Source organism: Pleurodeles waltl, chromosome 6 (assembly GCF_031143425.1).
Source record: "Pleurodeles waltl isolate 20211129_DDA chromosome 6, aPleWal1.hap1.20221129, whole genome shotgun sequence".
In the NCBI taxonomy this organism is placed as follows: domain Eukaryota; kingdom Metazoa; phylum Chordata; class Amphibia; order Caudata; family Salamandridae; genus Pleurodeles; species Pleurodeles waltl.
Window position 1 is genome coordinate 1,066,932,421 of NC_090445.1, and position 17,251 is coordinate 1,066,949,671.

General features: G+C 45.0%; 1 protein-coding gene across 7 annotated transcripts in view; it reads left to right on the forward strand.

Moving 5' to 3' along the window:
- Positions 1 to 17,251, forward strand: part of HSPG2 (heparan sulfate proteoglycan 2) — a 933,800-nt gene that overhangs the window by 606,070 nt on the left and 310,479 nt on the right. For all 7 annotated transcript variants that reach the window (XM_069240056.1, XM_069240057.1, XM_069240060.1 and 4 more), the window contains 2 exons: positions 386 to 515; positions 1,119 to 1,270. In XM_069240056.1, coding sequence (XP_069096157.1) covers positions 386 to 515; positions 1,119 to 1,270 — 282 coding nt within the window. The remainder of the gene's footprint in view (positions 1 to 385; positions 516 to 1,118; positions 1,271 to 17,251) is intronic.

The following is a 17,251-nucleotide window of genomic DNA, read 5'->3' on the forward strand; positions in this document are numbered from 1 at the left end:
ACCCAAGAGTTCCTAACCTAGAGCCTCCCCTTGATACTCAGTTGACACAAAAAATAAATGCATTTACTATCTTTACAAGGAATGCTTAGACTGAGTGGCTCATGGTGCTTCCAGGTAAAGGGAACATTTTATGTCAAATCATCTCTTGAACTCTAGATTATTTTAGAAACTTGTTTTTCAATGTCCTGTAAAAGTTCAGGACTATTCTTAGCAATATCAGAGAATACCACATTTTTCTAGCAAATACATGCTTATTGATTTTTTTAATGAAACAAGCAATTTTCAGCAAAGCTGTACAGATAAAACAGATATTGTTGTTGGCTTTTACTTCTGTTTGTTATAGTTTGGCTTTGCTCTGCCTTTCCTTGTCTCATTTTTCTCTTAGGTGTCAGGATCAAGACTCCGAATTCTTGACGCTTCTGTGGCGGACTCCGGCGAGTACATCTGTCGCGTGAGCAGTGGTTCTGGTGTTCAGCAGGCCTCGATCACAGTTTCCATTGGCAGTTCTTCCCAAAGTGAGTACTTATTCAGTATTGATCAAAAAATGTTCTGTTGTGCATTTGGCCACGACACGGTGTGACACACAAGGTCCTCTTATCCATATGCATTGCCTCTGTCACAAATTAGGCAACGCTTGAATTCACATTCCTGGTTTGTTCTTATGTCTTCATATCAAAAAGGCCATTAGTTTTATATGTGGCTGTTGGGTGGTAAAGTAATTGACGTTTCTTTAAGAAAATGCTCATCTTCCAGTATTTGTCGATTGCATGAAAAGTTCTTGTACGGGATGTTAATATTCTGGTTTTAAATGCACTTAAATCCACTTTTAATACTGTGTGGTTATCAAACGTTCTGTTGCAGGTGGGCTCCTATTGGTATTGTTTACTTGCTACTTAACTCCCACATCCCTTGTCCCTGGCTCTTGTCTGCTCACCTGGCTTTGGAAGTGCATCAGTTAAAAGCCTGGAATTTTAAATGCTCTCCATTTGCAGCTTTCCGAAGTCAGCCCTCTTTTGTGAACACAGACTGGAATTTCAATTCAAAATTGTCTTTTTTTGTAAAGTTAACACTAGATAAATTAAATATCTCTCTTTAACTGTTTCCTTTTGCTGCTTTAGGTCCCAGCATCCCTGCCCCGGTTAGGATTGAGTCCCCCTCAGAAACTTTTGTTGAGGGGCAAACTGTGGACTTGAACTGCATTGTTGCTGGTCAGAAAAGGTCAACAGTCACATGGCATAGATCAGGTGGAAGTCTCCCCTTCAATCACCAGGTTGGTATATGCATCATTGTATTCACCATCTATGATTACTTTTAAGGGTATGTTATTTTTTGTTCAATGACTGCATGAGCAGCTGAGCTCCCATGGTGTAGCTAGTCCTGATGCCACACATTTTGGTGTCTTCAGCTTTGAGGTTATTTGGCCTCATCTGCACCATTAGCCTTCAGTCTTATTATCTGTGTCAAAGTCAGAGGTTGATTTATGACTGTGTCTGTTTTGACATCAAGTCCATTGTGCCACCATGTTCAACCAGGAAGATCTTATTTAAGGGTCTTGTAGGAAGCTGGCTCTCTATATGGTCACTAAAAAGTACACCATGCAGAGACTCCAGTGGGTCCCCAAATGGTTTGCAGAGACAAAACTAGATAGGACTAATGCTCTATTTTGTAGTAGTGTGGGCGAGCAGTTAGGCTCATCAGAGAATAGTGCTAAGAATTTGTTGTGCAAACAGAAGCAATAAATAAGACACACATTCAAAGAATAAATCCGAGACCAGTATAGAAAAATAATACTTTTGTTTATATTTACTTTAAACCCAAGAACTTTGTTACAAGCTAAGTACGTTTTCAAGCTTAAATACTTTTTTCAGAGTTCTTCAATGTTAAACCAAGGAGGAAAACAATGTTCAGCAAACACACAGTTAAAGACTTACAAAGCCAATCTCAGGGAGTCAGGGTGAGTACTGGGCACTGATCAGAACCACACCAGCAGGTCACTCCGGGCCGCACTGGGGTGGCTGGGTGTAGTAAGAACTTGGGGGCCCAATGGTTTTCATTGGGAATTGGGCCACGTTTAAACTGGCTGCAGGCTCCGTCCAGGAGGCCACTCGGGGACAACAAACTGCTAGGTTGTAGACCTAGGGTGCTCGGGGACTGTAGGTGCACCTTTGATCGTTTTTTCGAGGGCCCAGGGGCGATGGAAGCAGATGTCCTTAGACATCGGGGTTCGTTGTTCGGGAGCACTTGCGCTCAGGGGGGTCATGTGTTTTGACACTGTAGGTGTCTTGGGTGAGTCCAGCAGAGGGGGACCCAGGGTATATTCAAACTCAGGGGAGCAGGAGGATGTTGTTGGTACTGGTGACTCACCTCAAATCGGGTAGTGGGGGACAGGTGCAGTGCTGGCTGGAGGTGTCAGATTTTCTCTCACCACAAGGCAGCGGGTGGGCCTGGCTGCAGATAACTTAGGGGAGTTCAAGAGTGGTGAAACCTGGGAGACTCTGACTCTGGACAGCTGGGGAACCTTGCTTGCACTGTTGGTTTGCTTCTCCTTGGGTCATCGACGTTAGCTGCAAAGGTCACTTTGGGTGTCAGGTCTTTGCTGTTTCAGAGACTACCGAGTCCTTTCTTGAGACTCTGTTGAAAAACAGATCCACTGCTTACTGGAGTATGAGTCTTTGTAGAAGGAAGGAAGTCCTCCTGTAATTCTTGGAGACTCAGCTGCTGGATGAGTCGTCTTTTAGGGCAGAGTCTGTCGAGGTCGGCAGGTAGATCAGTGGGGCTTGGTACCAAGTCGGCAGCTTCATCTTTTCATCTTCTACAGGTGCGGCTCCACTGTGTACTTTTCTTCGTAGGTAGTCAGGATCTGTGTTGTAGGGTTCAAGGTTGCCTTCTAACTACCCAATTTAGGGGTGTTACAGGGAGTGCCAGGTGGAAGCCAATGGGCCAGCCACCTTTAGGACATAAACCCTAACACTAGTGGCCTAATTCCTTCCAAACGAGATGGAGGAATTTGAAAAGTGGTTTCCACTTCAGCTCGTCCACCTTAGGGGTAGGACTGGCATGAAGTGGGCACACCTCCTAATCTGACTAATTTTCCCTCCTATGCTGCCCCCAAAAGTACGGTCAGTGGGGGCGAAGAGGGGTCATCATCTCTGCCATCTAGAGAGACCTGAGTGGCATTACAAAGGTGGCAATGCCTTTGAAGATTCCTGCCCTGGAATGTCCATCCATCCTCGGAGAGGTGCTAACACCCCCACCCAGTGCAGGCTTTTGTCTCTGGTCCTCAAGGTTGCTGGTTGTCACCTAAGGTAGGTGAACTGGTCAGGACCAGTCAGTCAACACACTAGTAGCTGGTAGGTTTTCAGGGGCCCCTCTTAGGTACCCTCTGGGTGCAGTTACCGGAATCAGTGAGGGTTTATTAATCTGAGATGTTTGTCACCAAACATCCCTATGTTTAAAGAAGCTGTCATGTAGCTGGGAAACTTGTAGTGGCCAGTGTCCAGGACATGTATTTAAAATCGTTTTCTTTTTCACATACAATATCTGAGAATCGACACAGACATAGAAGGGGCATATCTGCTTGTGCAGCTATTCGCTCACATGTAATATAATGCACCCTGCTTTGGGGGAATGTAAGACCTGCCAGAGGGGTGACTTGCACATATTGCCTGCAGTGTTTAGGGGACATGGCACACCGGCTGCATGCCATGTCATGTTTTCGCTTTTGTCTTCACCAAGACACGCAGCATGCAATGGCAGCCTATCATGGGCTTGGTGAGGGGTCCCTTAGGGGGTGGCACAATATGTGCTGCAGGCCTTAGATACCCACCTTAGTACCCCAGGCCCTATGTACCATGGGCACCATTTACTAGGAACTTACAGTGGGTGCTAAAGGTCTTGCTAACTGGTAAAATGACTGCGCACTTTTGGGTAGAGAGATCTGGCACTGGGGGCCTGGTTAGCAGGTACCAAGTGCACTTTCAGTCGAAATTACAGCAGAAACCTGGCAAAAAGTGGGGTGGGGGTGTGAACATGTCAAGAGGCATTTTCTTACAGTTCTGTTGACTGAGTATGAACATTTGGAAGCCCTCCATGTTGATGAAAAATGCATTTTTTCATCTCTGGGATAATTTGATGACATTGATCCAGTACCTGGTAGTTATGCTGTGTTTGTCAAGCCGCACCCTTGATTTAGAGACAGTGATATTTGTTGTCATGCAATAGTGGCAGCATGTGACAAAATGTGTTTGTGATGGCAGTATGAAACAAAGCACTTATTCAAGGATGATCTTTCTGATCCTAGATATTATTTGTACTGCAGTTTGTAGAACAGACATGATTGAATTTTCAAATGTCCACCAGTTGTTGGACTCAGTCCTCATGATCGTGATTTTGCTTGGTGCCCTTGATACCTGCCTCATCACCTTTATTTTCTCATGGGCACCACAGACTATTTGACACTATTACAGTCAGGCTGCTTCCGCTAATAATAACTTTTATTCGGTATGAAAAAATTCATCCATTACAATAAATAATCTTCAATACATTTGATAAAATTAGCAATAAAACCATGAATAATAACAACACCCATCAGGAATAAAAACATATATAACCACATACATAGAAACAGTAAAATAGCAGGATTCATTCTAAAAACTCTACATTGTTACGCCAAGTAATAGCTCCCTTCAGGAATGATCCCAGCCCCTTCCACACCAATACATCTGAGGCCATCTGCAGCCACATAAAAGCCGGACGATATTGCACAAAACCCTTGGGCCTTAGGAGAGGTAATAAAAAACGAGTTCTGAATGGTGCATAAAAAACACAAAACAAAGTAAAATGGGGCAAGGTCTGTTGGGACACCCCATCACAGGGGCAGGGTCTAATACATTTGTCCCCATACTGACCTAACAGGAAACACAAATTACTTCTAATGATCCCCAAACGGAAACGGGTTATGAGAGACCTTTCCCTCACATCCTTTATCTCTAAGAGATAGCGCTCAGGACCTACCCACATCTTTAGCATAATGAAATCCCTGATCGATTTCTTTCCCTAAGGCCTCCCCCTCCCTCCTGTTCTTCTGGATTTTTAAAAAATTCTCCTTAACCCATTTCTTATCACACCTGGTCAGGCCTTCAGGATAATCAACCAAATCAGGCCGCCCCAAATCATGAGCCATCTTCATTATGTGCATCAACCAAGGAATATTCTTTACATTGTCACAAGCCAGACAATCCTTTAAGATATCCCTATTCAGAGTGGCATGTTCGTTAGTCCAAATTGAAATCCATAGCAGAAGGGGAGCCAACTGAATAGTGTCCTGGACAAACTCAAGCTCCAGCTCCAAATGAAGGCTGAAACCAGGGATATTTTGTCCAACTCCAAATAGCCTTCTACAGAACCGATTTTCTTCCACCGTAAGGGCTCTGGAGTCCCCCATACCCCCAAAGTGCAGCACCATACAGCAGAACGGGGAGGCATTTCCGCCTATAAATTTCAAGCAAGGGCTTGATGGGTTTACTACCTACCCTTACAGCAAAGTCAAAAGTTGTACCAACTACTGCATGAAAAAGCGCACCCCTTCTGGCAATACAAGGTTTCCAAGATCCTTTCTCATCAAAAATAATCCCTAGATATGGAAACTCATGGACCCTACTAATAATTTGATCCTCTACCTTTAGCTCCCCCACCCTACTCAGGGGTCTTCCACACACCATAAAATGAGATTTCTTAAAATTGACCTCTAAACCCAAAGCTGACATAAAGGAGGCATAAGCTCTAACTGATTCCCGGAGACCATTCATAGTACGGGCCATAAGGACTGCGTCATCCGCGTACGTTAGCACAGGGATATCAGTACCATTCACCTTTGGAACATCCCTACAATGTTTCATCAGAAAATCAGACAATCCATTTGTATATAGAAGGAACAAAGTAGGAGCCAAAACACACCCCTGGCGCACACCACTTGAAAGCTTAAAGGCCTCTGAGCATTCCCCATTCGACCCCACCCTAACATTAGCAATCATCCCAGAATGTAAGTATCGGAGCAACTCTACAATATTAGGATCCAGCCCTAGCTGATTTAATCTTTCCCATAATATAGACCGGTTCACCTTATCAAAGGCACAGCTAAGATCGATAAAAGCAAGATAGAGCGTACCTTTCCTAGCCTGCGTGTATTTGCCGATTAGCATCAATAGGTTAAGACATTGATCTCGCGTGCCAAGGCCTTCCCTGAAACCATACTGATCCAGACTTAAAATATAATTCCCTCTCATCCAGGACTCCAGGCGCCTTAAAATAATCCGTCCCAAAATCTTCACCGAAGAGTCCAGTAGAGAAATAGGGCGGTAGGACTTAGGATCATTACGGTCGCCCTTTTTAAACACTGGGACAATACATGCCAGTCTCCAAGAGGCAGGGATACCCACAGTAACTGCTGCATTGAGGACATTTAAGAGAACAGGTGCCCATAACTGGGGATTCGCTTTATACAGGTCCATAGGGATCGAATCCGGGCCCGGAGCTTTATTGCATGCACTACTCTGTATCGCATCCATAACCTCCTGGAGCGAAAACCTAATTGCTAGGTTGGGAGCCATCTCATACTCATTCTCCCGATTATTTCTTAGGGGAGAACCCTCAAAGATACTACAAAAGTGAATTACTCATGCTTCCGGGGCGATGTTCCAGCCAAGGCCCTCAGATGTGTCTGTTCCAAAGGAACCTCTATTTACCACTCTCCAAAACAGGCCAGGATCCTTCTGAGCTATGGCACGTTCTAACTCTTCCCAGGCTTTATCCTTATGTTTAATCTTGCTATCCCTCAGGGCCCTCTTATATTTCATTCTAGCTTCTTTTACGAGGACCCAATCTCTAGGATGTTTCTTAGTGGCCATCTTCAGGTTTGCCCTTGCATCAGAGCAGATCTTGTTGTATGAACCACAATTACGTTTACGAGGTTGGCTGCTTACTGAGAAAAGGCAGTCTCTCACTGCTGCATTTACTATTGTTATTGCATTCATAACAGTTTTAGGATTAGGGGCCTCTGTCAAGAGTGTGTCCATAAATAGATGTAAATTTTTCCCCACCACCCTTTCTACAATTTTTAGGGAATCCACTTGCTTCCACCCAAGCCGCCTACCCTGGTCCTTTATCTCCACTACTACCGGCCTACCTCGCCCTAAATTACGTAGGGCCCCAGGGAGTTTAAAGGATACTATGAGGGGATTGTGATCACTAAAACTCTTTCCCCCCCCCCCCCCCCCCCCCCCCAGTCACCAGGTCTTTCATAGGTGGAGACACAAAGATATAGTCAATAGTGGAATCAAATCCTCTTCCCACATAGGTTGGGAGTTGATGAGTGCCTACGGCTTCTATATCACACACATTCAGAAGACCCAGCTTCCTGAGTTCCTTGATTAGAACCCTGCCTCTGGCGTCCTTCAGACCATCCACTGAATAATCCTCATAATCAAAAATAAAGGGATTAACCACAGTACTGAGCCTCCCCAGCTTAGCATTAAAGTCTCCAGAGACAATAGCACAGAATTCTAAGCCCATCTCCTCCATTCTGTATTTCAAAACCTGAAGAACGGAAAACAGGGCCCCAATTTGGCATCCCATATCCCATACAGCATTATAAAAGTTAGCCAGTAAAATATTAAAATTATTAGAGAAAATTACCCATACCAGCAATATACCTTGGTGATTGCAGTTAATTTGAAATGCACCCACTATCTTAGAGTGGCGAATTAGGGTAGCCAAGCCACCTTTTGAGTGGCCACCAAGAGACTTCACAGCTGGAATTGCAAATCTGTTGTACCCATCCCACACAGACAACCCCTCTGACCAGGTTTCCTGAAGCATGATCACATCAAAATTAGTCACACACCTAAGGTTGCTTGCAATAGATAGCACAATTTCGATGCTTATGGGATACAGTCAACAATATTTTGAAGAGTCTTTTGAAGAGAAATAAGACAACACTATGGCCCTTCTGAAAGATAGAGAGCTCGCTTCAAGTAACTCAGTATTGAAGTTACTGGTTAGACTGGTTAGTAGATAGCAATAAGTGTACTGTTGCATCAGCGTGCATGGTTTTGCTTGTATGGTTTCTGATGTCATTCCAAGACCTTGTTTTGAACAAAGCACATTTTTTTCAATTAGTTTCAGTATGAGAAAGATTAGGCCGTTCTTTGAAATAACTTGCCTTCCTCATCCTTGGGTACACTAGACTGAATAAAGTGCCATCAGTCAGCACTCATTTCAATAAAACATCTATTTCCTCTTTCATGTAACAGTCCTGCAGAAAGTGGCAGCTCTGCACTCATAACCAAGGTGCCTTTTAATCATTCACAACTTACTTCTTTCTCTGACTCTTCTCCCCTTTGCACGCTATTGTGGTGCCAGGAGTTAGGCCTTCTTCTAGGTTTGGTTACCACTGTATTATACTATTCTGTACTCTCTTAGAAAGGCATTTATACAGCTCACCAGCAAATGGTGTATGGCACTGACCTCTTTGTCAGGTATGTCTTGCGGTCTCTGGAATAGAGTGTTTGCTGGAAAAGTAACAGTTACTTACCTCTAGGGACTTAATTGTGAACATCTGTGTACTTTGCCAAACCAAACTCACCTGGGTAGACCTTGCAGATATGTTGCCTTGTAGCTTGAGTAATTTCTGAGATGCTTAAATACCATACCAGCAACATAGCCTCATCCCTTGGTAAAGATTTAGACACCTGGAATCTGCCAAGCAGTCCCCTTAATTCAAGTGGTATTGACCATGAAGGGATTGTCAACCGAAACATGTTTGTCCGTGTTTCTAGATCCTTTCACTTTCACCCCAAGTACTCCCTTTTCACAAGCATAGATCTCCCTCCATCCAGTCCAAGGAGAGGAGATTGCTGGCAGTTCTCCACAATGGAAGAATATCTGAAGTCCATGATTACCTTGAAAATATCCCTGTACAATTTAGAAATATCAACTTTAGTAACCTATTCACTTTATTTAAAAAGAACCAAATTTCAGCCAGATAGATGCACTACCCTGGTAACCGCTCCCCTCAGAGACTAGCATACTTCAGAGGCTACCTCACATCATACAATGAGAGCCTCCCTGTGCTCTGCTCATTGTTTCTTCAGATAACCTGTAAATCTTCAACTTCTTGTTGCATACATGTAAAATATCAAGAAGATGATGATGAAGGCAGTTAATTTTTTCATCCAAGGCCATCACACATAGGGTTAGTTCAATTATTTCTTCTGAAGACTATGGCCCTTATGAACAAAGAACCTCTCCATGAAAAGCTAATGAAGCAGATTCCATGAGCCTTGGTTAAAGATTCAAGATGCATGATGGCAGATTTTTATAAGAAGTTCACTGAACAACCAAAAACAGCACCGCCTAAGCAAGCAGTTTTGTATTTTTGCCCTCCTTGAGCGCTTTGTCTTCTGTCTACTTTGCCAAGTCCAAGGCATACACCGCAGCCTATCTCCAGCAACCGTTCGTCAGCAAGCTGATTCCCCACTGGACCATATTGGAGGTTTTCATGCACTTCTTGTAAGAGAGTCCAAAATAACGTAGCTACCAGCTTACAAAAACAATCTGTCTGTTATCTTTTGACTTCAAGGAGGACTCAGAACTGTTAAGCTCACTCCAGTAGTGTATTTTATTTGGAATGAAGGTGTGTATATATAATGCAAATCCCAGCAATAGTTTTTGCAGTTATGCCTAGGCTGGATAAAAAATATAAAGCCCCTGAAGACTCTTGTCTGTTTATTGGCCAATCAAAGGCTGATTCAGTGGCATTGCAAGCTGCCCAGCTTTGTTTGAGGAATATATCCATGCCGTAGTTCCACTCCACCCCACTGAGTAGGGGAGGTGTTTCAACAGTATAGAGCAAAAGTTCTCTCCCATGGCTGCGACACCAATAAGGTCATCTATTTCCTTGGCGATTCTTGGGTGGGATTACCAAAAGATGTGGTCAGACACAGCTGCATACATGGTATTACTGCCAGAGAATAAAAAGCTGCAGCCAGGAAAATCCCACAAGAATGAGAGGGAGAGCCTCATCAGAGATGATCAGTTGCGTGGTGGATTTAGCAACTGGGATTTTGACAGCTAGCTGTTCTTTGAAGATTAAGGTAACTTAAACCCACATATTCATACTGGAAGTCCAAAGTAAGATCTTGGACATGCCATGTGACGGGAGGCACTCTTTGACATACACTTTAATGATGCTTTGCTGTAAATAAAAACAGACAGTGCAAGATCTCTGGACATTTTCCAACAGAGTCGCCAGCTTTATAGAAGAGCTAGAGGACAGACGCCTGTTCGTTTTTTGAGAGGGTATCAGTCCTTCTGTTAACAGCCACATCAGCGTATGGAACAAATTAATCAGCCACAATACCCTAAACAACAATATAGAGCTCCACCAATAGAAGCTAAGATTAATTGTGTCCCAACGAGGAAATAAAGAGACCATAACAGTGACACTGTCAGAAGGCAATAAGGTTACAGAGGCACAGTCACAAAAACAACTTTGCGGATGTAGGGGATCACATTTCCAACTACTGCATAAACTGATAGATTAGAACAACAGACTAATGGGTCCCAGACCTTATTTAATTCCAACCCATCAAACTAATGCATCTAATAGGCACATTTTCTATAAAGACAGTTTCATTACGCCTCTTCACGTTGCTGTTGGGAAGGATGTCATTGTGCATTCTTTTGCTTCCTTTTTGCGGTCTACGAATGAGTCACCTTCAGGAGGAACTAGGCAAACAATAGATACAAACTGAAGATTCACTTGAGGAAATGATTCAGAGTATTCCCCAAATGAGAGCTGTCCTCACATGATAGATTCAGGAATTAAACCCATAATCAGATCTCACATTTCTTTCCCAGCTAAAACAGTTGGTTATAACAGCCACTTCTACAGGGGAGCTCATCTGGAGGTCTGTGGCAAATAGGCAACCCAAGATTTGAACCTTCACACATCTTTTGGAATTAAAAGCTGAAGCGCTGAGTCTTCAAGCTTTTCTTCCAAGAATAGCTGGTTCATCAGTTCTAGTACACACAAAAAATACAGCAACAATGCATTACATAAACAAGGAGGCACAAAATTGCGTACATTATTGCTGGAAGCTTCAAGAATTCTGAAATGGTCTCTGGTGCTTCATGCCAACCTAAAGGCAGCTCATGTTCCTGGCTCAGGCGATCAGTGCGTGTACGTTTTGAGCAGAATGACCGCTCCCACAAATGGGAGCTGAATCAAAAAGTTCTCAACTGAATCTTGGCTTAATGGCTGAAGCTGAATCTCGATCAGTTTTCAACAACAGATAATCAGGAATGCCAATTTCACACAAGTTGGCATCCACATCCAGGGTCGGGGGTAAATGTGTTTCTATAGCATGATCAGGGAACTGTATCTTCTCTATTGTGCTTTGTAATTATTCTGTCGAACTCCCACTTCGGGGATGATTAAAGCATGTGAATCTATGACTAATGTTAAAACTGGAGAATGACATTTGCAGTTAGTAACTTACCATGAATTAGTTCACATTCACATTGAAAACTCCTAACTACTTTCAAAATTGGATTATCTCTTTACACTTCTCCTCATGTCTTGCTTGTATCCAGCCAGCTTGCTTTTTGCTCGCTCAATCAAATGTGTCTGCCTCAGACTCTGTAGTATATTTTCCTCGACTATCATGAACATTAACTCCACTGTGGACTCATACATACTAGCCCCCGCCCCATTAGCTTAGTCACACAGTCTATCCTCATTAGTTGAACCAAATTATCCATCCTTTCTTGGACATCCACAGCTGAATGTGTTTATATACTTATGAATTCACACCCCCTGTGCACCGTCATACACTTTTAGAGACTTAGTCATCAAATCAGTTGCCCGCTCATCACGTCTACTACCTTGTATGACCTTACTCTTCAACTCTGTTGTAGTCTTGAAATCTGACATTGTCCTACGTTTACTCATGAAAACTGTCAGCTCTGTTACTACTGTTACAACTTGCATTCTTTCCTAGAAATCTTGGAAAGACTTGTCTTTTACCATCTCACCTCATTTATTAACACTCATAACTTGATGAAACCTTTTCTGTTTGGCTGTTGACCTCTACACAACTGAAACCGCACTTAGTTTCTTTCCTAACTTCTTTGAATTTGATTACCACTATAGGATATCTTCTATACTTGGCCTCTGGCATACATAGCATCATTGACAATGCTCGCCTTCTTTTTCTTGGGATACTAAATAGTTTCCAACGTTGTTTTAGTAGTATCACGTCACCCCAAAAGGGTCACAAACTCTGTTACCCACCTCCAGAGCTAACACATCTGAAACTCTGTGACCTGAAACCAAACTTAACAAAGATTCTAACTTCCTAGTCAATCTTTTCAACTCCAAATATCTATTACTTGGCTGTGAGGTCAACAAGATAAAACGGATTCCCTTAGAGGGTCGTACTGAATGGATATTTCTTTAAATTCTATTCTAAAACCCTGAATTGTTTACAGAAACCATGCATCTTGTGTTATATTCTTCCAAACTTTGGAAAAATATTTGTCGACCACCTACGATTCCTTGGAAAGAAGAAATCACAGTACTCACCCTGGAATCCAGAAGAATCCTATCCACAGGACTTATTTCCTCCTCTTGATGAAATTCAGATTCTCTTTGCGTTAAATTTGGAGAGTCCCTGTTTCGTTGTGGGACCAGAGGCTGCCGTTGTTCATGTTGACAGCCTTCCGGAACCACCTAAGACATGTACTCAGTTGGTCTATAGTGATGTTTGGCCAATGTGGAAGCATTAGATCAATCAGTTGCTTTTATAATGTGTAAGGAAATGCCTCCTTGGCATGGTTACCCCCTGACTTTTTGCCTTTGCTGATGCTAAGTTTTGATTTGAAAGTGTGCTGAGGCCTGCTAACCAGGCCCCAGCACCAGTGTTCTTTCCCTAACCTGTACTTTTGTTTACACAATTGGCACACCCTGGCATCCAGGCAAGTCCCTTGTAACTGGTACCCCTGGTACCAAGGGCCCTGATGCCAGGGAAGGTCTCTAAGGGCTGCAGCATGTCTTATGCCACCCTGGGGACCCCTCACTCAGCACAGACACACTGCTTGCCAGCTTGTGTGTGCTGGTGAGGACAAAACGAGTAAGTCGACATGGCACTCCCCTCAGGGTGCCATGCCAACCTCACACTGCCTATGCAGTATAGATAAGTCACCCCTCTAGCAGGGTGCACTATACCATAGGCGAGGGCACCAGTGCATGAGCACTGTGCCCCTAGAGTGTCTAAGCAAAACATTAGACATTGTAAGTGCAGGGTAGCCATAAGAGTATATGGTCTGGGAGTCTGTCATGCACGAACTCCACAGCACAATAATGGCTACACTGAAAACTGTGAAGTTTGGTATCAAACTTCTCAGCACAATAAATACACACTGATGGCAGTGTACATTTTATTGTAACATACACCCCAGAGGGCACCTTAGAGGTGCCCCCTGAAACCTTAACCGTCTATCCGTGTAGGCTGACTGGTTTTAGCAGCCTGCCACACTAGAGACATGTTGCTGGCCACATGGGGAGAGTGCCTTTGTCACTCTGTGGCCAGTAAGAAAGCCTGCACTGGGGGGAGATGCTTATCACCTCCCCCTGCAGGAACTGTAACACCTGGCAGTGAGCCTCAAAGGCTCACCCCCTTTGTTACAGCACCACAGGGCACTCCAGCTAGTGGAGTTGCCCGCCCCCTCCGGCCACGGCCCCACTTTTGGCGGCAAGGCCGGAGGAGATAATGAGAAAAACAAGGAGGAGTCACTGGCCAGTCAGGACAGCCCCTAAGGTGTCCTGAGCTGAGGTGACTCTGACTTTTAGAAATCCTCCATCTTGCAGATGGAGGATTCCCCCCAATAGGGATAGGAATGTGACCCCCTCCCCTTGGGAGGAGGCACAAAGAGGGTGTAGCCACCCTCAGGGCTAGTAGCCATTGGCTACTAAGCCCCCAGACCTAAACACGCCCATTAAATTTAGTATTTAAGGGCTCCCCAGAACCTAGGAACTCAGATTCCTGCAACCTAAGAAGAGGACTGCTAAGCTGAAAAACCCTGCAGAGAAGACGGAGACACCAACTGCTTTGGCCCTAGCTCTACCGGCCTGTCTCCCCACTTCTAAAGACACTGCTCCAGCGACGCTTTCCCCAGGGACCATGGACCTCTGAATCCTCAGAGGACTGCCCTGCTCTAGAAGGACCAAGAACTCCCGAGGATAGCGGCTCTGTTCACCCAAGACTGCAACTTTGTTACAAAGGAGCAACTTTAAAACAACCTGCGTTTCCCGCCGGAAGCGTGAGACTTGCTACTCTGCACCCAACGCCCCCAGCTCAACTTGTGGAGAACAAACACTTCAGGGAGGACTCCCCGGCGAAGGCGAGACCGTGAGTAGCCAGAGTTGCCCCCCCTGAGCCCCCACAGCGACGCCTGCAGAGGAAATCCCGAGGCTCCCCCTGACCGCGACTGCCTGTTCCTCAGATCCCGACGCCTGGTAAAGACTCTGCACCCGCAGCCCCAGGACCTGAAGGATCCGAACTCCAGTGCAGGAGTGACCCCCAGGAGGCCCTCTCCCTTGCCCAGGTGGTGGCTACCCTGCGGAGCCTTCCCCCCCACCCCCCCCCCCACCCCCACCCCCTACCCTTGCCTGCCTGCATCGCTGAAGAGACCCCTTGGTCTCACATTGAAACCTATTGAAAACCCGACACGTGTTTGCACACTGCACCAGGTCGCCCCTGCGCTGCTGAGGGTGTACTTACTGTGCTGACTTGTGCCCCCCCCCCCGGTGCCCTACAAAACCCCCCTGGTCTGCCCTCCGAGGACGCGGGTACTTACCTGCTGGCAGACTGGAACCGGGGCACCCCCTTCTCCATTGAAGCCTATGCGTTTTGTGCACCACTTTGACCTCTGCACCTGACCAGCCCTGAGCCGCTGGTGTGGTAACTTTGGGGTTGCTCTGAACCCCCAACGGTGGGCTACCTTGGACCCAAACTTGAACCCCGTAGGTGGTTTACTTACCTGCAAAAACTATCAAACTCTTACTCCCCCTAGGAACTGTGAAAATTGCACTGTCTAGTTTTAAAATAGCTATATGTGATTTATATGAAAACTGTGTATGCTATTTTGATTATTCAAAGTTCCTAAAGTACCTACCTGCAATACCTTTCATTTGAAGTATTACATGTAAAATTTTAACCTGTGGTTCTTAAAATAAACTAAGAAAATATATTTTTCTATACAAAAACCTATTGGCCTGGAATTGTCTGAGTATGTGTTCCTCATTTATTGCCTGTGTGTGTACAACAAATGCTTAACACTACTCCTTTGATAAGCCTACTGCTCGACCACACTACCACAAAATAGAGCATTAGAATTCTCTTTTTGCCACTATCTTAACTCTAAGGGGAACCCTTGGGCTCTGTGCATACTATTCCTTACTTTGAAATAGTGCATACAGAGCCAACTTCCTACATGATGTCTTCCAGTCTTCCCCCCCCATTCCGGGGCCTTGGCTGGCCATGGCCCCTTTTGTAGATTGAGCACAGGGTTTTGACAGATCATTGCCAATCTTCTGCATAGTCTATTTCACCCACCTTGCGATTGTGGCAGTGGTAGCCAGTTTAAAGGGTTTAACAAAAGAAATCAGTAGTTGGTTTACACTGTGAGGACAAAATACAGTCATACGGAAATCATATTCTTTCATGTAATCCACTACACAGTGTCTTACATGAATCATATCTTGGGTAAAAGATTGTATCTGACATAGTCTTAGTTCTTTAAGTAATTTCAAAGACCATGCCAATGGGATCATAAAGTCGGTTACTTGCCACTAATACTTTAATATCTGAAACTCTTCGCCAAGAGATCAGGCAAAATAAAGTCGCTAATTTCATGGGAACTTTCTCTGAATTCAAAAATGTATTTCCTGGGCATGTTATTGGTTCTATTACCAAGACTCCTATCAAACTGCTCTACCAGGAAGTTAACAAATTCCACTATAGAAAGGTAGGAAAGTGCCCTCTTTCTTGGCATGGTTACCCCCATTTTCTGCCAGTTGTCAGTGTGTTTGACTGTGTTCACTGGGAGCCTGCTAACAAGGACCCCAGTGATTATGGTCTCTCCTCTAAATTTGGTCGCTAGTAACCGTTTCTCCCCACAATTGGCATACTGGTCCTCCCATATAAGTCCCTAGTATATGGTAATTTGGTACCCAGGGCATTGGGACTCAAGGGGGTCCCTGTGAGCTGCAGCAGTTATTCTGCCGCTCGTAGGGAGCCCATGCAAAGGGTTCTGCAGACCTACCATTGCAGTCTTCGTGAACCGGGTGCATCCACCCGGTTTCACTACAGGTCACTGCACCAGGTCACTGTAAGTCACCCTTATGGTAGGCCCTCCCAGCCCAGAGGGCAGGGTGCAGGTACCTGTGTGTGAGGGCACCCCTGCACTAGCAGAGGTTCCCCACGAACTACAGCCCCATTTTACTGAACATCGTGAGTACGGGGATGCCATTTTTTATGTGCACCTGACATAGGTCACTACCTATGTCCAGCTACATAATGGTAACTTTGAACTTGGGCATGTTTGGTATCAATCATGTCGGAATCATAACCTAATACTGTTGCAAGTATTGGAAGTATGATTCCATACACTCTGGGAGCTCCTTAGATGACCCCCAGGATTGCTACCAGTCTTACAGGGTTTTCCTGGCAACCCAGCTGCTGCCTCCCCTCAGACAGGTTTCTGCCCTCCTGCTGCTTTATCTGATCAAGCCCAGGAAGGTAGAACAAAGGATTTCCTTTGGGAGAGGGAGGCAACACCCTCTCCCTTTGGAAATAGGTGTGACTGGCTTGAGAGGGGTCACCTCCCCAAACCACTAGTTTGCTTTGAAGGGCACATTTGGTGCCCTCCGTGCATGAAGCAGTCCACACAGATTGAGGGACCCCCAGTCCCTACTCTGGCGCGAAACTGGACAATGGAAAAAAGGGGGGGAAGGGTTACCACTCCCCTGTCCATCACCACCCAGGGGTGGGGCCCAGAGCTCCTCCGGAGGGTCCTGCCATCTTGATTCAAAGGTTGGCAGGAACTGTGGGGGCATCTGAGTGGCCAGGCCAGGCAGGTGACATCAGAGGCACCTTCTGATAAGTATTTACCTGGATTGGTGACCAAGCCC